The 23,419-nt window shown below is 39.1% G+C and overlaps 1 protein-coding gene across 1 annotated transcript in view; it reads right to left on the bottom strand.

The window, feature by feature from the left end:
* MYL2 (myosin light chain 2) overlaps nucleotides 1–23,419 on the bottom strand; it is a 198,039-nt gene that overhangs the window by 47,381 nt on the left and 127,239 nt on the right. The window contains exon 3 of the mRNA XM_044068632.1: nucleotides 17,903–17,978. Within this exon, the coding sequence (XP_043924567.1) occupies nucleotides 17,903–17,978 (76 nt within the window). The remainder of the gene's footprint in view (nucleotides 1–17,902; nucleotides 17,979–23,419) is intronic.

The following is a 23,419-nucleotide window of genomic DNA, read 5'->3' as shown; positions in this document are numbered from 1 at the left end:
TGCATGATTGCAGTGATACTGGGGTGTCTCCTGAGTACTCACCAGCAGGTAGCTCCAATGCATCCCACCCCTATTAAGGCTGTTACTTAGTGCACAATTACAGTGATACTGGGAATGCTTCCTCAGCACTCACCAACAGGTAGCTCCAATTCATCCCACTTTTAATAAGGCTATCACTGGGTGCACAATTGCAGTAATACTGGGAGTGCCTCCTGAGCACTCACCAGCAGGTAGCTCCAATGCATCCCACCCCTAATAAAGCTGTCATTGGGTGCACAATTGCAGTGATACTGGGAGTGCCTCCTGAGCACTCACCAACAGGTAGCTCCAATGCATTCATCGATTGCAGTGATACTGGGAGTGCCTCCTGAGCTCTCACCAGCAGGTAGTTCCAATGCATCCCACCCCTAATAAGGCTGTCACTGGGCGCACAATTGCAGAGATACTGTGAGCGCCTCCCAAGCACTCACTAGGAGGTAGCTCCAGTGCATCCCACCCCTAATAAGGCTGTCACTGGGTGCACGATTGCAGTGATACTGGGAGTGCCTCCTGAGCACTAACCAGCAAGTAGCTCCAATGCATCCCAGCCTTAATAAGGCTGCCACTGGGTGCAGAATTGCAGTGATACTGGGAGTGCCTCCTGAGCACTCAACACCAGGTAGCTCCATTGCATCCCACCCCTAACAAGGCTGTCACTGGGTGCATGATTGCAGTGATACTGGGAGTGCCTCCTGAGTACTCACCAGCAGGTAGTTCCACTGCATCCCACCCCTACTAAGGCTGTCACTGGGTGCACAATTGCAGTCATACTGGGAGTGGCTCCTGAGCACTCATCAGCATGTAGCTCCAATGCATCCCACCCCTACTAAAGCTGTCACTGGGTGCACAATTGCAGTGATACTGGGAATGCCTTCTGAGCACTCGCCAGCAGGTAGCTCCAATTCATCCTACTTTTAATAAGGCTGTCACTGGGTGCACGGTTGCAGTGACACTAGGAGTGCCTCCTGAGCACTCAGCAGCAGGTAGCTCCAATGCATCCCACCCCTAATAAGGCTGTCACTGGGTGAACAATTGCAGTGATACTGGGAGTGCCTCCTGAGCACTCACCAGCAGGTAGCTCCAATGCATCCCACCCCAAGAGGGCTGTCACTGGGTGCACAATTGCAGTGATACTGGGAGTGACTCCTGAGTACTCACCAGCAGGTAGCTCCAATGCATCCCACCCCTAATAAGGCTGTCACTGGGGGCACGATTGCAGTAATACTGGGAGTGCCACCTGAGCACTCTCCAGCAGGTAACTCCAATGCAACCCACCCTTAATAAGACTGTCACTGGGTGCACGGTTGCAGTGATACTGGAGTGACTCCTGAGCACTCACCAGCAGGTAGCTCCAATGCATCCTACCCCTAATAATGGTGACACTGGTTGCACAATTGCAGTGATACTGGGAGTGCCTCCTGAGCACTCACCAGCAGGTAGTTCCAATGCATCCCACCCCTAATAAGGCTGTCACTTCGTGCACAATATCAGTGATACTGGGAGTGCCTCCTGAGCACTCACCAGCAGGTAGCCCCAATCCATTCCACCCCTAATAAGGCTGTCACTGGGTGCACAATTGCAGTGATACTGGGAGTGCCTTCTGAGTACTCACCAGCAAGTAGCTCTAATGAATCCCACCCCTAATAAGGCTGTCACTGGGTGCACAATTGCAGTGATACTGGGAATGCCTTCTGAGCACTCACCAGCAGGTAGCTCCAATTCATCCCACTCTTAATAAGGCTGTCACTGGATGCACGATTGCAGTGGTACTGGGAATGCCTCCTGTTCACTGATCAGCAGGTAGTGCCAATGCATCCCACCACTAATAACGCTGTTGCTGGGTGCACAATTGCAGTGATACTGGGAGTGCCTCCTGAGCACTCACCGCAAGTAGCTCCAATGCATCCCACCCCTAATAAGACTGTCACTGGGTGCACAATTGCAGTGATACTGAGATTGCCTTCTGAGCACTCTCTAGCAGGTCGCTCCAATGCATCCCACCCCTAATAATGCTGTCACTGGGTGCACAATTGCAGTGATACTAGGAGTGCCTCCTGAGCACTCACCAGCAGCTAGCTCCAATGCATCCCACCCTTAATAATGCTGTCACTGGGTGCACAATTGCAGTGATACTGAGATTGCCTTCTGAGCACTCTCTAGCAGGTCGCTCCAATGCATCCCACCCCTAATAATGGTGTCACTGGGTGCACAATTGCAGTGATACTGGGAGTGCCTCCTGAGCACTTACTAGAAGGTGTCCCCAATGCATCCCACCTTTAATAAGGCTGCCACTGGCTAAACAATTGCAGTGATACTGGGAGTGCCTTCTGAGCACTCACCAGCAGGTAGCTCCAATGCATCCCACCCCTAATAAGGCTGTCACTGGGTGTACAATTGCAGTGATACTGGGAGTGCCTCCTGAGCACTCATCAGTAGGTAGCCCCAATCCATACCACTCTTAATAAGGCTGTCATTGGGTGCATGATTGCAGTGATACTGGGAGTGTCTCCTGAGCACTCACCAGGAGGTAGCTCCAATGCATCCCACCCCTATTAAGGCTGTTACTGGGTGCACAATTACAGTGATACTGGGAATGCTTCCTCAGCACTCACCAGCAGGTAGCTCCAATTCATCCCACTTTTAATAAGGCTATCACTGGGTGCACAATTGCAGTGTTACTGGGAGTGCCTCCTGAGCACTCACCAGCAGGTAGGTCCAATGCATCCCACCCCTAATAAGGCTGTCACTGGGTGCACAATTGCAGTGATACTGGGAGTGCCTCCAGAGCACTCACCAGCAGGTAGCTCCAATGCATCCCACCCCTAATAAAGCTGTCATTGGGTGCACAATTGCAGTCATACTGGGAGTGCCTCCTGAGCACTCACCAGCAGGTAGCTCCAATGCATCCCACACCTAATAAGGCTGTCACTGGGTGAACAATTGCAGTGATACTGGGAGTGCCTCCTGAGCACTCACCAGTAGGTAGCTCCAATGCATCCCTCCCCAATAAGGCTGTCACTGGGTGCATAATTGCAGTGATACAGGGAGTGCCTCCTGAGTACTCACCAGTAGGTAGCTCCAATGCATCCCACCCCTAATAAGGCTGTCACTGGGTGCACAATTGCAGTGATACTGGGAGTGTCTCCTGAGCATTCACCAGCAGGTAGCTCCAATGCATCCCACCCCTAATAAGGCTGTCATTGGGTGCACAATTGCAGTGATACTGGGAGTGCCTCCTGAGCACTCACCAGCAGGTAGCTCCAATGCATCACATCCCTAATAAGCCTGTCACTGGGTGCACAGTTGCAGTGATACTGGGAGTGCCTTTTGAGTACTCACCAACAGGTAGCTCCAATGCATCCCACCCCTAATAAGGCTCTCACTGGGTGCACAATTGCAGTGATACTGGGAGTGCCTCCTGAGGACTCACCAGGAGGTAACTCCAATGCATCCCACCCATTATAAGGCTGTCACTGGGTGCATGATTGTAGTGATGCTGGGAGTGCCTCCTGAGCACTCATCAGCTGGTGGCTCCAATGCATCCCACCCCTAATAAGGCTGTCACTGGGTGCACAATTGCAGTGATACTGGGAGTGCCTCCTGAGCACTCATCAGCTGGTGGCTCCAATGCATCCCACCCCTAATAAGGCTGTCACTGGGTGCACGGTTGCAGTGATACTGGGAGTGCCTCCTGAGCACTCATCAGCCGGTGGCTCCAATGCATCCCACCCCTAATAAGGATATCACTGAGTGCACAATTGTAGTGATACTGGGAGTGCCTCCTGAGCACTCACCAGCAGGTAGCTCCAATGCATCCCACCCCTAATAAGGCTGTCACTGGGTGCACGATTGCAGTGATACTGGGAGTTCCTCCTGAGCACTCAGCAGCAGGTAGCTCCAATGCATCCAACCCCTAATAAGGCTGTCACTGGGTGCACAATTGCAGTGATACTGGTAGTGCCTCCTGAGTACTCAGCAGCAGGTAGCTCACCTCCATTGCATGATATTGCTGTGCTGCAGTTGGAATAGTACTGGGAGTGCAGATAGCAATGGAAAGCTATATCATCAAGATGGTGAGCCTCCTGGAGCTGAAAGCAGAATCATTTGCTTGGCTGAGCCCTACTATCAGGCAACCAGCTGATGGTGTAATCCATACAAGTGGCCACCTTGATCCATTTTGTGTTGACGATTCAAGTAATGTTACTCTGGGCCATGGCAGCAGAAAGCAGATTGCTGCCCAAACCCCACCAACAGCTATGTGCATTCTCCTCCTCTTGTGTCCTCCTCTGTACACTGTGCATTTCCTAACCTTCCCCATCACCATTTGTCTACCCTCTATTTTTCTCCTTCTGTCCCATATCTTGCCATCCTCGTATATTCACTTTCACCATTGCTTGTCTGTACTATTTGTATGTGTCTGCCCTGCACACTGTTATACTGTCATTCCTACCCTTCCTTTTCATCCTTTCTTATCTTCACTTCTCTCTCTGCAGTTAAAAAGTGAGAACACCATCTGCATATTAAATTAAAGTGCCTTCACAAGAAGATGAATGTAGCTTATTGTTAAAAATATTGAACAGTTGAAGGCCAAGGATGGATCTTTGTGTGATTCCTTTTGAAGTGGGATGGTATTTGAAGATGGATCTTTGCCATTTTACAGCTTGTTGCCATTTGGCAAGGTAGCTAAAGAACCATTGAATAGATGGAGATGCTTGACCCAGGGTGGAAAATTGATTGATGAATTTACTGTGTGAGACCATGTCAAAGGCTTTTGTTAGATCTAGAAAAGCTGCAGATGCATGTTTATTATAGCTGCGAGCTTCATTGACAGCGCCAGTAAATGATAGTAATGCAGTAGAGGTGCTGTGGTATGGCTAAAATCCATGTTGCGTGTTGGTGATTAGCTTATTTTGTAAGAGATAGTGGAGACGTTGTTGATGAATACACCTTTCAAGGATCTTAGAGACAGGATGGCTATGGGACAGAAAATGGTAATGTCAGTGGAATTACCTTTTTTATATATGGGAATATGTGCCATTTTCCACAGGTTATGCATTCTATGAAACATGTATTGAAATAAGTAGCTGTTTAATGAGAGGGAATGTCAGAGTATGGGCTGGGATTTATTTTTGCACTTGGGGTGATGAGAGAGGATATGAAGGACCAGAATTTTTTAGGGTTGTTTTTATGGCTATCTTGTAGCTGAGTATAATAAGACTTTTTATCTCCATTAACTTGTTTCTTGACTTGGTTTCATAGCTGTCTGAATAGTTGCCAATTTTTGTCATTTTTATTTTTTGCCAGTTAATCCATACTTTGTCTTTCATAACTGCCTTCAGACATTCAATGAAAGACTCATTGGAGAAAATGGAGAGATTACGGGTAGTTTTGAGCTTATGTTCCTTTCTTAGTTGTGTAATACTCCTTTGGGTATAAGCTGGCAGGTGATCACTTAGTGTATCAGAATGGGTACCTGAGCAGGTAAAAATAGATGGGTTGGTAACCAAAATCCAGTCCAAGGTGGATTGTTTGAAGTTATTTTGCCATGTCTTGGTGGTGTAGTAATAAGGTGAGTGAATCCAAAGAGGTTCATGCTGTTGATCACTAACTTTGTAGATAAAGACTACCAGTGTTGTCCTTTTATGGGACCTCTTACTTCCTATTCCTCTTTTTCATGATTTACTGTGGATATCTGTTCATTTATGTTTTTGAGAGGTGTTCACATATGTAGACACCATAGCAGTGTAAAAGTCAATACTGCATGGCTGTATAGCTTTCTGTGGCACTGGCATATTGTGCTGCCCTGCCAAAGGATGCACTATCATGTGAAGCCTAGTTCATATACTAAATCTGTACCAGTCTCTGAGTTCACATCATGTGTTCTAGTGAGGTCACACAATGTGTCACTCGAGTACTCTGTGAATCCTGTCTCTCCCTTTTGTGTAAGAATTTAACTGCATAGATGTCTTTGATTTGTAATGCTGCTCTTTTGCTTATTCTGATGCACAGCTAGATACACATAAGTGCTGCATACCTCAGTTTGGTTATTTAATGTTTCCTTGTGCTGTCTCTTAGCTATGCATTGCTTGTTCATAAGTATCATGCATCTCTAAGAATCCCAACCATAACTTTTAAATGGTACACGGACAATGAGTGCTATAGCTCTCCATACAAAGAAATTAAATGTCACAGCCTGTTAGCAGGAGAGGTAGTAACTGCATAATTCTATTAACACCTGAGGCAGTTTATGATGAGCTGCATAAATTGCAGTGAAGATAATCACTCAATCATTCTGTTTCTAGGACCTTGTCATCAATCAGTCCCAGTAACATGATGGCAATACCCCAACGCTAAAAAATAAAATAATAAAGGGAATAAACCCTTCTCTATCCACACTGACTTTTATTAAGGCTTGATTTATGCTTTCATCTGACCTAAACCAGACTTCTTCAGAATCAAAGCCACAAGCAAACACTTGTATTTAAATGTTTAAAAAATAAGCAATACTGCCATCACAAAAATCACAGACTGACTGTGGACAGATAAAGTCAGTAAAAGTGCCATTACAAAGTCCAAGACAGACCCCCACTGTAAATTTCAGCAGGTAGTGAGGATAATAATTTAATAAATGCAAATAACACTGTCAATAAACTCACTAGACTGTTTGCTGTACCTCTCCTGTTGAAACAGTGCAAACAACTGAGCATGTTGATCTAAAACATTCTGATATGGTTATACTTTAATGGAGTTAAAACACTTTCGGTGCAGAAAGGTAAATACTGACATAGTGAGAGATAATATGAACAGTTAAATACTATTTTAAGAAAAAAATTTGAAATAATTAAAATATTAACTGTTAGTTGCCAGCTTCCTGTCTACTAGTTATAGAACTAAAACAACATTGACTGACATGAAACCATGTAACAGACAATAGAACTGATTTGAATTTGAATAATTATGCAATAACTAATCATAAACATTTGTAAAAAAATCTTATTCTATGTAAAACATTTACAATAGAAGGAAAAACTTTGAATAGATTAAAATAGACCAATAACTAATTGTCTAATAGTTGGTCAATATAAATAACAGAAACTCGTTTCAGAAATGCTGTGCTAACTTTAAACAGATAATATCCAAAACAAATTCAGCAGTTAGTATTCCTCTATCTACTATGCTATGACCTAAAATTATCCATATAAAGTCAGGAAAGCAAAATCTCAGAAACCTATAACAAAGAAAAACACCCCATTCTCCTCTTAAAGGCAATCTGTAATCTATACCTTTTCCTCAGAAGATATCCAACCTTTCCATTTCATGTCACAAGATTCAAGGAAGATGTTTCAAAAATCATAATAGTGAAGATGATGCAGGAGAAATATTTAAAATCCGAAACAAGCTGCCCTCTTGAATAGTTACAGCAACCAGCTCCTTCTCTGTCATCTCCCTAGCTACTTCAGTATCTATACCATCTGCTATTCTGCATAGTTACATGATCATTTGGACAAATTTCATTATAAATAATCCAATCTGAGCAAGTCATGGCACAGAAAATAATACAGAACCAAGCAAAAATATTGCAGTTTAAGGTAAAAATAGCAAATAATAAAAACGTCACATAGTTAATGCTGCTCTAAAGAGGCTTGTGCCTAGTGGGATTTCACAGGTAACACATGCATAAAATTAAAATGAATAAAAATATGTATCGAAGACAATTACCATCATTTTTGAAGATGTCTTGCCTGTGCTAATAGCTAACACACCAAGGACTGGGAGAATTAGGGACTATAATGTGTCAATACTGTGGGAGAAGGACTTTGGAATGGCAAGAGGATTTGGGAAATAGGCAGAGAGACCAGCTCTGTCAGGGACAGGCTGCATCTTAACCCAGAAGGGATAACAGAGCCTGCCAATGAGACAAAAGGGTGCATCCCTAAAATCATTCCAGAAGGGGGAAGGGATCCAATGGAAACAGAAGAGAGGAGTAATATTCTGGCAGTAGTCAGGGGAGAAATCAGACATAGAACATAGCAGAGGAATGGGCACAGCTGGGTTACTGTTCAGTGCAAGGAGCTGGGGAGGTAGAGAGGAAGCTGCTAGTTTTGATGCATGGCAGCAGTAGCATGGGCATTGCTCTTATCAGAGAAAGACAGGAGGGTGACAAGAGAGCATGTAAGCTTATAGGCTGTTCAGGAATGACACAAAGAAGAGGAACGATGGGGAGAGTGATGATCTGCATAAGGAGCAGCACCCCATGAATGGGATGATGGAGATGTAATCTTAGGAAAGCAATGTGACAGTTTGGGCAAAGGAAAGAAAGGAGTCCTGTTTAGTCACTGGGTAAATTAACAGCACATCAGCCTCCAGAAACATTAAAGGAGGGATAGAGAAGAAGAGGAGGAGGATGACAGACTGAGGGATAGAGAGGAAGATATAATAAAACACAACTAATAATGGAGCATTTGGGGGACCTAAGAAATAGTAGGTTAGATAACCCAGTTGCCCAACATTTTCATTCTGCACATGCTGGTTGCGATAATAGTTTTTTTTTAGTGTCTTAGTCAAGCCAAATTCTGCTCAGGGAGTAGATTATATGCAAGCTTTATTGAAAATGGAAACAAACTTTATCATTAATTATAAAACCATGTATCCTGACGGACTAAATTTAGAATTAAATTTAAATGTATAAGGAACACTGTTAGAAACCAGTTCTCTTAGGGTGGACACTTTTGAAATTGTATTCATAAAATGTGATTTAAAATCTATTTCAATGTATTGTAATAATTATATGCAATGTTTTTCATTTGGTGTTATTTTGGTTTGGGGATGTAGTACCTTAGATGTCAATGTAATTTGGTGGGGGTTTTGATTGAAAGCAATTAGTTTTAATTAAATGATTTATTGAATAATTGCAGTTTTGTATAAAATTAGGCTGCCTAAGTGATGTAATTGTTCCCTGGAAGGCTAAACAGCTGAGGTACTAGGAACATCAGTAAAATATTGGCAGCTTGGATTTGTGGCTCCATTGTGTTTTATTATATATTTGGCTTGTTCAGTGACTTTGTGGATAGAAAGGAAGAGGAAGAGGATGACAAACTGAGGGATAGAGAGGAAGAGGAGGAGGATGATAGACTAAGGGGTAAAATAAAGGATGGGGTAGGAGGAAGGGGTTTATAATCATAAGGGTCTGAGTTTGCCAGGATCAGACTTTAAAATCCTGAACTGTAGAACAGAGAGGTATTGGGATGTGACTTGAGGGCTTTGAGCATGAGGAGTTATTCCAGCTTGTGTAGGATAATCCAGAAATAATATTGAAGGAGTTCAAAATGGCCGCTGTTCTGTGAGCACTGCTATCACCTAGGTCTCGATATACCCTGGATTAAAACAAACCCAGAAAGCAACGCAGAATTAATAATACAGAAATAACTGTAGATATTTACTGCTAATATCATCCAGCAAACAAAAGAGGAAGAAAAAGTGACATATTCAGCTCAGAAACAGCAGGATTAACTAAGATTTCTGAATAACAGCTTAAGCAATGTGCTACTAAGGCCCTGCATCTGACTGCAAGATTGGTAAAACACTATACAGCAAGATGTCAAAAGAGGAAAATAATATGGAAACAACAACAACTAAGACCAAATTCTCAGTACTAGCCTCACCTGAGAAAGACACAACTTCAAAAAGACAAAAGACAACTAAACAAACTGACAACTCTAAAAATACAAATAAATCCAAGACAGACCAGCAAGCTAATCTGGAAGACATAAAATCTGCCTTATTACCTATCCAGCAAGCATTAAAGGACTTATCATTACAATTTCAAACCTTTGGTGACTCATTCAGCCAAATAATATCCAGAATGGAAAAATCTGAGTCCAAAATAATAGAAAATGAAATAGAAATAGACTCTATTTCTCAAAAAACTGATGCCCATGACAAAGAAATACAAAACTTACAATCAAATTAACAGACCTGGAAGTAAGATCTCGAAGGAACAATATTATCATCAGAGGAATACCTGAAACTGTACTTCATAACACTCTAATACCAACAATCAAGAAAATAATAAATTCCCTCCTAGAGGAATCTGAAGAAATGCAGCAAATAACAATAGAGAGAGCCCACAGAGCCCTGAGGGAAATGCAGACATCACTGAAACCAAGACCTGTCTATATTAAAATACTAAACTACCAAGATGTAAATAAAATCATACTGGCAGCAAAGAAAAAAGGCACACTCACCTGGAATAATAATAAAATCTCCTTTGCTCAAGACCCCCCAATACAAATAAGACAAGCAAGACAACTACTGCAGGTTCCTAATATAAAAAAAATCAAATTCCAGATGAAATATCCAAATCAGTTAATCTTTTACATCAAAGAGGTTAAATACATGGTTGCTAACCCCAAAGAGGCAAAAGAGACATTCCTGGCTGTTTTCAAGCAAATTCCACCTTCAGAAGTGAAATAAATCCACAAAAAAAAAAGATAAAGATCCCTTGGATGAAAAAACGACCCCATTCACGAGCACTCTAGCTGGGATCCAACTCTGAAATCTTCCCCTTGCTGTCTAGGCCCTTGGGTCATTGATGTGAGCCATGAGGAACACAGGAAAGGGAAGTACAACCTGGGTGGGAACCAAAAATGAACTGCTGTATATGCACGAATATAGGAAGGAAGTTCCCATCTCGGATATTGGCTTGCAAATTCAGTCCCCCTAGGCATTTGATGGCTTCATTAAGAACAGTCAGACAAAATGGATTTCAGCAAGCTCCAAAGGATTTTACTGCCTGAAAAATGAAAATTGATCTGCACCAGCTAAAAGAAGAAAGCTGCACCATAGATATCAACCAACCTGCAAGCAAAACCTTGAAGAAATAAGGTACTGTTGAACTGAACCATTCACTAAAACAGTACACCCAGTACTGTGTAGGTGAATGAAACTCCAGCCTTAAATAATAGGCAAGAAATAAACTGTCAGAATTATGCTAGCTCATAGATTAATATTGGGAAAAAAAGGGAAAAATGTTAAATGTTTTATGTAAATACTAGAAATGCGTTAAAAGATCCTGGAGAGAAGTAATCTCAGGAAATTAGTAAAATAACCTAACAATCCTGGGATAATGTAAACATAGCCTTAATATGTCAACTATAGCAGAAGGACTGTTTGGCTAAGCTGTTTTTCTTTTTTTTTTTTTTTGTCTCTCTATACTTCCTACTTCTGTTAAATAGGTGCCAAGTATATATTTTATAACCCACACAGATTGATGTGGAAAAAACATCACTATAGGCACCAAAGAAGGCCAAAACCTGAATAAGTAAAGGGGAGGAAAAAGAAGTCAAATGAGAGAAAAATGTAAAAATGACAAGATTGATTGTTTAACAACATTACTATGGTACACATATTGCTATAATTTACTGAGGAATGTATATTAATATGCTGTTTTAAAAATACTATTAGAAAGAATTAGTCACAAGACAAAAACAATACATGCTGTACCTTAAATGCAATACTATCACTGTATAAATAATATGTTGGAAGAGGCTAGGGATATTAAGTAGCAGTGTTTGTTGAGGGAACTAGTTTGTTCAGCTTTGTCCACATTGTTTATAGTAACACAGGGGGGATATTATGGAGTAAATCTATATCTAAAAAGAAAACACATTCCAAGATTAGACGTAAAGGTAAACCATATAATGAACCTTCATCCTCCCCCCCTGATTATTCCTGGTCCAGGGATATAGTGGTTAGGCACAGTGTAGGGACGGGGATAAATAGATGCTTTCCTAAACCATCACACAGTAACACATACAAGACTAACAAAACAAAACTAATATATATGGCATATCTAAGGAATACACCTAATAAATAAATGTGGGAAATAGAATTATGGAATGTTAAAGGGCTCCAAAACAAGAAGAAAAGAAAACTATTCTTACACCTTACATTAAAAACCACAGCCAACCTCATACTAATACAAGAAATGCACTTGACTGCAGATCAATGGGCAGAAATTAGCAGAAAGAAATGAATAAGTCAAATCATAGCTTCAGAGGGGAAAACAAACAGTGCTGGGGCTGCCATAATAATTAAAAACAATTTAAGGAAAAAATACTTAAAACCAAAGCTGACAAGGAGGGAAGATGGTGCTATGTAACATTTAATAGTCCTACAATACCAAAACCTATAATGGTACTTAATGTTTACGCACCCTGTAATAACCAACAACACTTTTTTATGTCATTATACCCAACCTTAAACCAATTTAAAGATCACTACCTAGTGATTGGAGGTGACTGGAATACATATCAAAACCCAGAAAAGGATAAATCTAATCTGACCAAATCACATAATAAACAAGCCACATTAGCCCTTAATGAACTCAAACAAGATTTCAAACTATATGACCCTTTTAAACATGGGGACAGTGCAGATAAAACAGGGAAATTCACATTCTATTAGCAATGCCACAAAATGTGGTCAAGGATAGACTTCTTCTTAATCTCTGACATATTCATTAACATGGACCCAACAATAACTATACATACCAGGTTCTTTTCAGATCACTCCAAAATCACACTGAACATTAACTGGGACAAAAAGATATATTTAGAGAATAGGGGTCATAATTGGTCATTAAACCCTAATTTACTTTCCAAAATGGATGTAATAAAAGAAACAGAAGCAATACTAAAAATAGCTCTTACAAATATCACTAACTCCCAAGTACCAACTGACATAGAATGGGCTGCAACCAAAGCACAAATCAGAGGATTGTTTATCAAAAAGCAGCATACTATAAAAAAATACAACTGAAAGAGGAGTATATACTGAAAGGGAAAATAGAGCATCTTGAAAAAGAACTAATAAATAACCCTAAGAACCAAACAGAAGCAGAACTTTTAAAACTACAAAGGGATCTATATATGTTAGAAACCAGGAACCTATCTTTCTATGAAGCCAGAATGTTAGCCACTTACGCAGAAGAAGCTCAAATACCATCTAGAGCTCTGGCCAGAATTATCTGCCAACACAAAAATGCCTCCAATATATCAGAAATAAACTACAGAGACAAAAACTACACAAAAAATGAAGACATTGTTAAAACATTTGAACAAATATACTCTCAAATATATGGAGCACAAATACTACAAACCTCAAAGGAAGATAGAACTCTTTTTCTTCAAAAACTGAAATTCCCTAAACTCAATTTAGACCAACAGAAAACTAACTGAGCCGATATCCATCAGTGAAATTATTACAACAATCAAACACTTAAAAGTGCATAAGGCTCCGGGTCCGGATGGACTCACATCAGAATTTTACAAAGCATTTTCCCCCTTGATAGACAAACTACTATACTATACACTGAATTACATAATAAACTATAAAATAAATGATATCCACTTTAATGCCTCTAAAACTATATTTATATTAAAAGAACACACAGACCCCAAAAACCCTGACAGCTACAGACCCATCTCCCTCTTAAATATAGATACTAAAATATTTACCTCTATACTTGCAAACAGAATGAAAAATCTGATAGAAAAAATCCTCTCCCCAGAACAATCCGGTTTTACACCACATAGACAGACTAGTGACAATACATTAACATTAGATGCACTAATATCCTACACTAACCGATACAATATCAACATCTACACAATGGTAGTGGATGCCCACAAGGCATTTGATAGGGTTAATCTAGAATTCTTACTCCAAACACTACCCTACTTTAATATACCCAATAACTTCATTCAGATCATCCAAACTCTCTATAGCAACCCATACACATCTCTGTATATAAATAAAACTTGGTCAAATAGGATCCTAATAATAAATGGAACAAGGCAAGGATGCCCACTATCACCCTTCCTGTTTAACCTATACCTAGAACCACTCTTTCTATATATTAAACAAAATACATATCACAATTCTCCATCAATACACAACTTCAAAATATACCTCACTGCATTTGCAGATGATCTGAACATATACTGCACTACACCAAATTCAGATATAAACAAAATAATAGCTGCAATTGAACATTTCTCGACTATGTCTAACTACAAACTAAACCTTAATAAAACTAATATTTCCCCCTAAAAACACCCAAACTCATCTCACTAATACCATTGTTAAACACAATAAAATTTAAAGAAGAAACTAAATACCTGGGAATCACCTTTTTCCAGAGTAACAAAGATTTCTACCAACACAATGTAAACCTTAAATGGCAAAATATAATGCAAGACTGCAAAAGATGGAACAACCTAAAACTACCATTCTTGGCCAAAGTATCAATAATCAAAATGAACATTTTACCTAGATTAATGTATATATTCATGACATCACAGACAACAATACATAATAAATTCTTCAAACAAATTCATACCTTCCTAGCAAAATTTATATGGGAACCCAAAAAAACCAGAATCTCCTATCCAAAATTAACACTCCCCAAAAGCAAAGGAGGACTAAATCTACCAGATTTTAAAATGTACTACTCGATCATTAACACTAATAGAATATTGAGAATAGCCGAACATAACCCGTCGATGGAAAATTGGTCTCCTCTCTGGGTGACAATATATTATAGATATATTAAAGCTCTAGGTTTCAATCCCAAAGCACTTCCATTCCTGAAGCAGAAAGAAATACAAACTTATAACATTATAGAGCCCTTAAAACATTCTATCAACCTAGCGCAAAACTCTTTCAATTCTTGAACCTTAGACATGCCATGACAATACTGAAACCCCTTCATAAAAACCCAAATTTAAAAGTAAACAATAAGATGCTGGACTTAGTCCCTTTTCCCAGACTAAAAGATAAAACAATCCAAGATATCTATCCCTACCTTAACTGTTCAATACAAGAAATGAGGACCAACTTAAACCTCCCTAAATCACATATAATAATCCTAAGACAAATCAAAGAACTGTGTTCCAGTTATCTCCAAAATATTACAATGACAAATAGTGACTATTATCACAACAAAGAAAACTATTACCAATTCATATAAAATGATAAATGAAATCAAATACCAGAAGGACCTCCTATTCTCTAACTACTGGAGAAAAAATAAACCATCCATAGATGATCAGCAAATAAGCCAGGCAATCAATTTAACACTGAAGATTCTACCCCCCAAAAAGTTAGCATACACTCAGCTCATGATCAATAATAATGCTTATTTTACACCTGCAATCCTACACAAATTTAACACATCAAAATCACCTTTCTGCCCACACTGTAAGGACCAGATAGCTGACTTAATCCATGTGTTTTGGAGCTGTAAATGTGTCTATAAACTCTGGAACTCTCTCAAGGTACAATTACAAAAAAATGGGTTATCAAACATCAACATTAACTTGGGAATTCACTCTGTTACACATTCTCCCACCCAACATCCCAAGAAAACAAGCAAATACACTTTTAACAATTTTCCTACTAATGAAACTGTATATAGCTTTTAAATGGCTAGATACGATAAATATCTCTTGGGAGGGTTTTAAACAAGTAGCTATACAACACCTTTTAGCTCATAAAATAGTAATAGATAAAAGAAACAAAAACATGAAATCCAGAGAAATTTGGGAACAAACCTTTAACATCATATTAGCATAATTCATCACACAGCAACTTAGAAATACACTATAATGGAACCAAAGAACACATACAAGTTCAGATATTAAATAATAACTTGGATATTACGAATGTATATACTGTCTATATAACTGTGGAATTAACAATGAAAGCATCTATGTGCATAGTGTAAATAGATATGTTGTATGACCTATATCCTGTGGTATTTGACATCAATGTATAACATATGTATATGTGTGTATGTGTATGTATGTATATATGTGTGTGTGTATGTATGTATGTATGTATATATATATATATATATATATATATATATATATATATATATATATATATGTGTGTGTGTGTGTGTGTATGTATGTGTATGCATGTATGTGTATATATATATATATATATATATATATATATATATATATATATATATATATATATATATATATATATATATATGCACACGGTCATGTTGTAAGATGGTTTTTATTTGTGACATTTATTAATGTAAAAATAAAAATAAAAATTATTGAAAAAAAAAAAGAAATAATAGAATGCTGGACATGGCCCTAAACAAGGCAAAAGGGGTGAGGGTTAAGGCAGAGGGGAAGGTGATGTGCAGAAGAAGACACTTAATCAGTGGGGAAGGTGATGTGCAGAAGAAGACACTGTTAATCAGCCATGATCTCATTACTGTGTTAGATGGGAGAAGGTAAGAAATCAAAGACAAAGACAATGGGGGAGTTTTGGGGGATGGAATATGATGAGCTGGGGGAGCTGGTCAGAAATGAGTTAGATGACTGGAAGCAAATTGAAGGGGAGAATGAACAATGGAAATAAGTAAAACGTGCCACTCTGTGCTATTAATAAAGTTTTGGAGAATAGGGAAAAAAGGAGAGAGAGAGAGAGGAGAAGGGTACTGTGGCAACATCTGATGGTGAGGCTAATAATCAGAACAAAAGATAGAGCATGTAATAAATAGAAAGCAGGATGGAATGAAAGTGGGTGACTTACAGTATAAGAAATTGGGCAGAATGGTAATAAAGGATATTAAAGTCGTAAAAAGGTACAAACTGAAATGAAGATAGCAAAAGAAGTCAAGAAGAGGATCAGAAACATGTTTAGCTGTACTGCAGAAAAAGCGAAGGGAGGGACAGACCTGATCATGATGGGAGATAAATCACAGAGGACAGTGAAGAAAGGAATGGAGGGTTCTATGCCAGCAGAGGTGAAGTGAGGACAGTGTGGGTAGAGCAGATGGTAGATATTGAGGTAGGGAGAGAGACAGCTGAGAGGGAACTGGTTTCGCTGTAAAGGAATAATGAGTGAAGAAGGAAGTGGGAGCCTAGAGAGAACCTTAACACCTGAGCCAAAAAAATAAAATATTTTCCCATTCACGCATTTTCTAAATTGTTTCAACATTACTGTCAAATGCATGCCTGCGTGATTGTCTGCCCAACCCATGGACAAATGGGAGGGCCTGGTACCTATGGACAAATGGGAGGATCTGGTACCCATGGACAAATGGGAGGATATAGTACCCATGGACAAATGGGGGGGTATGGTACCCAGGGACAAATGGGAGGATCTGGTACCCATGGACAAATGGGAAGATTTGGTACCCATGGACAAATGAGAGGATATGGTGCCCATGGACAAATGGGAGGATCTGGTACCCATGGACAAATTGTGGGATATGGTACCCATGGACAAATGGGAGGATATGGTGCCCATGGACAAATGGGAGGATCAGGCACTCGTGTTTGGAGAAGTAGGATTAGATTAGAGGCAAATCACCTGGGTACAGTTTTCCCAGTTTTACACAGAATTGTGAGCCAGGAAAACTTAGTAAAGCTCAAAGTTTGATCTGTGCTTCCTGTGTCTTGGTTGCAGCTGACTTACATTGAAACTAGGTGCCAGGCATAGAGCTATGAAACTGAAAATATAAGACTGAACATGTGTTTCTGCCATGGTAGCATTTACAGATGTGTGCATAACATTTTGGATGATTATACAAGACACACACTCTATACAAAAAGGTAATTTATTAAAGCAGCATAAAGAAAAAATGCTTTAACAATAAAAGTAATAATTCCCCTTTCTTACAAATTAGCATGTAATTCAGAAGATATGTGTTGCTGCTTCAGATGCAGAAGTTAAGTGTTTACTAGAATGGAAATGTTTATGTGTTGTGAATTTCTTTCACTGACATATAAGATGATATTCAGTAAAATGTTACGTTATAAAGCATTCTTACCTAGAGCTGCAAAAGTGTCTCTCAAATCTTCCTTATTAATGATCCCGTCCCTGTTCTGATCCATAATGGTAAATGCCTGAAGACAAGAAGGTGCACAGTAAATACTCAACTCTATCAAGTGTTTAGCTACAAATCTAGCGTTCTAATGATTCTTCAGACAGCTCCTGTCTCTCTCCTTGCATATAAAGTGCATCACAAAACTAGTATTCAAATGGAAAAAAGTAAATATTTGAAACTGTTGTTCCCATATTGAATGATTCCTGTTGTTACTCTGTATTATCATTAACAAATGATAATACAAGTGCAAACTCACTACAACAAATATTCCTGGAAAATTTAATACAGCATTTTCTGCAGAAGTTTCATCAGGGATTTAAAAGACACAAATGTCAACTTTGTCTTTCAGATATTTTCTGCTAACATCTGTTTTCCAGATGTGTTTAAGAAAGCACACCATGGCACTAATCCTACCTCCATAGCTAGAAAATTGAATATTGTTTTCAGCCCCATGGGGCATTTGCCTTTTAGTTTCTGGTGTGCTTCAGGGTTTCTTGGTAGAAAATGTACACATAAGATATTGATCAACTCCCATCACAGTCAGAACTCAATTGAACCAAAATAGACTGCACATGGCCATAACTTATCTCATTTAGGCAGATTTTAACCTCTTTACCTCATCCCTTTTGGGATCTTTTTTTTAGTCAGTAATGTTGGTTACTATTGCTGTAAAAACCTCGGTGCACATCTGAGCACACAGTATGTTGATTGTGCTTCACTATGTCAGCTCCTTAAACTCGAAGCAGCTTGCAGTATTAGATATTAGATGTTAAAAAGCATTATCTGCTCTGTTTTTAATTAATAAACAGCCATGTTGGACTACATGTTATATTTTGATGTGTTATTGTCTTGCCTTGGGATACAATATCATTAATTAATAAATAGCCCTGGTGGACTACATGTTTTGTATGCTGTATAATGTCTTGCCTTGGGATTCACTATGACTTACCAGTCAGTACAGCAGATGAGTCTTGTGGCAGGGGGTGCAGGGTTTGAAGCCCTTTGGTTGGGGGTTGGTCTAATGGTTAATGCATCTACCTCACAGACACAAGGTATAGGGTTTGATCATAGCTCTCAATTGTCAAGATTTTCACAGAATGTCCAAATTTTTGGTCTGCTCTTCACAAGATTTATGGTTTTCTGACAAATCACTGAGGATTGAAGTAACTAAATAAGGAGATACATTTGAGTTTCAGACTTTGTGTTCTTCAGAAAATCCATGTTAACATAAATCCTGTTATTCATGCAACTTTCTAAGTTTGTAAGTGCAATATTTAAAATCTGTCCCTATTTTGGGGCCTTTGCCCCCCCCCCCATTATTTTAAGTTGTGTCCAGATTGCTTACTCTGAGAGGTTGAGAGGTATGCATTTGATTCTTGCCTTTGATCACTGTCTGATTATAGGCTGTGCATGTAATAGTCTACAGATTAATCGCCTAGTGCTTACCTATAAGATTACTTACTGAGTGCCCATCACAAAAGAAGGCATCTTCATGGCACATGAATAGATAAGTCTCAACGCAGTTAGGAAACAAAATTATGAAAAATACAAAAACTGTAAAATACATGATTTAAATATTTATCATTACTAGCTAATAATGTTTGTTTAACATGGTTATGTTAAACAGTTCTGAAACTGATATGATAAGTATATTTTGCTTTTGTTTTTCTTCTTTATAATGTTTAGTCATGATAATTTAGAACAAATCCTTGACAGGAAGCAATCATTGGACTTGGACATGCAACCTTTTGTATGCCTTTCTTTTCTTATTAATTTAGAGCAGGCATTTTCCAAGTGTTGTTCACTAGACTGCAACAGGAAACAAAATGTGATAAAAAAACAAAGATTTTCCAATGGTATTAATACAAATCCTGAAATTTGTTCTTTTGCCAAATGCTTTCAAGGGAGAGCAGGAAGCCCAAATAAACACCCACTTTAATTCTTCAATAGCTTAACAAGGAACAGATTAGTTCTTCTTTTTGGAAATCAACAATAATATACTGTATCCTATTTACAAAAAGGGTGATTTGTAAACAGTTGAAAAAAGAATCACAGATCCATCAGCCTGATGCTCAGAGTAGAGAACCTGTTTGAAAGGAGTTTATTAATCCTTTGATGAATAGCTTTGCTGAAAACTATTACAGAGGTGAACAACAGGATCTACCTCATTACTATCTGGACACCCATAATTTTTTTCTCAAACTTTTTCTCTATTCTTCCTAAAATTGGAAAGTATTTTAAAAAATTTTATGACACCAGTACTTAAAAATATCCCTAGTTTGGGGCCTTGTCTCAATTTAGGAGGTAAAGAGGTAAATGTTGATATATATATATATATATATATATATATATATATATATATATATATATATATATATATATATATATATATATATATATATATATATATATATATATATATATATATATATATATATATATATATATATAGATACATGTGAGTTTATAACAAATAATTCATGATGAGCTTGTTCAAAGCATAAAACATCAATCAAACTCATCAGCGATTACCATTGATTACAACCAAAATCAATGAAACAAAGTAATTGCAAATGTCAACCAATAGATTACAACATTTGCGATTACAAAAAGAAAAACAACTTTTACAAGGGGGATTTGTCCCCCCCTCCGGAAATAAATACACTAATGTTAGAGTCACATAAACACAAAGAAAAAGGGAAAAGCCCGTGAATTATCTAACAGTTGCTACAGTGAACGTCTACCTTTACATAATTTGACCAAGTGTTTCAATGAAGAAAAACACCAGCATTTCAGCACAATATGAAATGCATGCAGCAAAAACTCATATAACACACACACACACACACACATATATATATATATATATATATATATATATATATATATATATATATAAATGTACATATATGTCAGCAAGTTTTGACAAAGTCAGTAATCAATGATTAGAAGGAATCTGGGAACCTGATCATGAACATCTTCCTTGATGCTTGGATCAGGAATGACTAACAAACATAGTGTGGAGTGTAAATGAAAGACAGGCCTCCAAGAAGTTTGAAAAAAAGGTCATCCCATGCTGGAATGTAAGACATCATCATCATCATTGTCGACTCCTTTTTTTCCCCAATTTTCTACATGGGTCTGGGTGTTGTGTTAACTGCTGCCATTTCTCTTGATTCACTGCCACAGTCCTGCCTTCTTTAACACACATACCTGACTGTCACAGATCTTCTCTCACACAATCCATCCACCTCTTTGCTGGATGCTCTAGTTTCCTTTTGCCTTTTTCTATCTATCCTAAATCTACTTCACCAGATTGTCTTCTGCTTTTTTGCACATGTCCAAACCACCATAATCTGTTCTCTTTGATCTTTTCTGCAACTGGAGCTACTTTGTCTTCTGCTCTTATGTCATTATTTCTTCATCTGCCCCATAGTGTGCATCCTATCAACCATCTCAGGCACTTCATTCCATCACCTCTAGCTTCCTCATCTGGTCTGCCTTTAATGCCCAAGTTTCTATGCCATACAGTAAGTAGTACTGGTTACACCACTGTTTTGTGCACTTTACTTTTCAGCTTCTTTGGCATTCTTATGTCACAAACTAGGCCTGACACTCTGATTCTAGCTTTGCTCTTCATTTAGACTTCCCTTCTCCTTATCCACCCCTCTCAGATACTTGAAGTTGTTAACCTGTTCCACTGTCTTCCTTTCTATCTCAATTCTTAGCTTCTTATTTCTACAATTTGCTGCCATTGCCACTGTCTTATCTGTACTCAGTTACATCCCAAGTGCCTTCAGGTTTGTATTCCATAGCCCTACCTTTTGCTGAAGTTCTTGCTCAGAGTTTGCCTATAATGAAACATCATCTGCATACAGTAACTTTGTTGATCTGTCCCCTCCAACCTGTTTGCTAATGTAATTCATCACCAGTATGAACAGCAGTGGGCTCAGAGTTGAACCCTGAAGTATACCCACTCCCACTGGGAACCCCTCTATGACACTGAACACTTTTCATACTTGAGTGATTGGGTCCTTGTATATAACTTGCACTAATTCTACCAATGTTTCTTGGACTTCAAACCACTGCAGGAATGCCTTAATCAGGTTTCTCAGGACCTTGTCATATACTTTCTACAAATCTAAGAATGCCCAATTGGATGTATTCTTCATCTTTAGCTTCTTCTCGACTAGCTGTCTCACTGCAAACATTGGGTCAGTTGTGCTGCATCTTGATCTGAATCTGAGCTGCTCATCTTCCATCTTACATTCTACTACTGTGCATATCTGTTTATCAGTTACTCTGTCCAGAACTTTCATGCAATGTGACAGGAGTTTGATAACTTTGTACTGCCCACAGCTGTGTATGTCCCCTTTCTTTTTGTACACTGGCACTAGTATGCTTATTCCCCAGTCATCTGGGATGTGCCTTTCTCTCCAAATGGCCATGACTACCCTCAGGAGTCATTTCTCCCCTATCTCACTGAAATCTTTATCATATCTGCTGTGACTTCACCTGAGCCTGCTGCTTTCCTTGACTTCGTTTTCCTTAGTGTTGTTCTTACTTTTTCTGTGGTGGGCTCCTCTTCTTCTTCTCTCATCCTAGGCTTTGTCTGGGACAGTACAGCTTCTGTGGGATTTTCTTTATTCAGAAACTGTTGGAGGTACTCCTTCCATCTACTTTTGATTTCCTGTGGAATGGTGAGCAGCTTTTGGCTGGCATCCCTTATGAAGGGTGTATGATTATCTTCTTTACCTTTCTGTATTTTTCTTGCAACCTGATATAGTTTCTTTGTGCTACCTACTGAGTCAATTTCCAGAAGTTGTAGCGATCCTCTGATGACCTGTTCTTTGCTATTGCAACTCCTTTCTTAGCATCTTTGTTCGCCAACCAGTATTCTTTCCTAGCCTGGTCTGTCTTTTCTGTCTTCCACTTTTTCCTGAATTCCTTCTTTCTTTTGATGACTTCCTGGACTTCTGCATTCTACTACCAGCTTTCCTTATATACCTTATTTCCATACCTGGCTTGGCCTCACACATGCTGTTTTGATGCGCTGTCTGCTATTCCTCTTCAACTCCACCTATTTCCTCCTCTTCTTGGGATGCTAGAGCCCTAAATAATTCCTTGAACTGTTGTACTTTCTCTCCAGTCAACTTGTAGGTCTTCAGCCTGGTCTCTGTTGACCTTAGAGCTTTCTCTGATCACTGCTTGCAGCTGATTTTGGCAACTTGTGGTTTATGCTGTGGGCTGACTGTTTCACTGGGGGTGACTTTGCAATCACTGATTCTACCCTAGTGCCCTTTCCCTACTAGGAGGAAGTCTACCAGAGTTGCAGGTAGGCCACCTTCTATGTGATCTTGTGACTCTCTCTCTGTCTGAACCATGTGTTGGCTACTGTCAAGCCATTTGCCAGAGAGAAGCCTAGATTTGCCTCTCCTTTATTCCTGTTACCCTGCCCAT

The sequence above is a fragment of the Protopterus annectens genome, chromosome 4.part0 (genome assembly GCF_019279795.1).
Source record: "Protopterus annectens isolate FY-2018-M chromosome 4.part0, PAN1.0, whole genome shotgun sequence".
NCBI classification, from domain to species: Eukaryota; Metazoa; Chordata; order Ceratodontiformes; family Protopteridae; genus Protopterus; species Protopterus annectens.
This window is presented reverse-complemented; position numbering and strand designations above follow the sequence as displayed.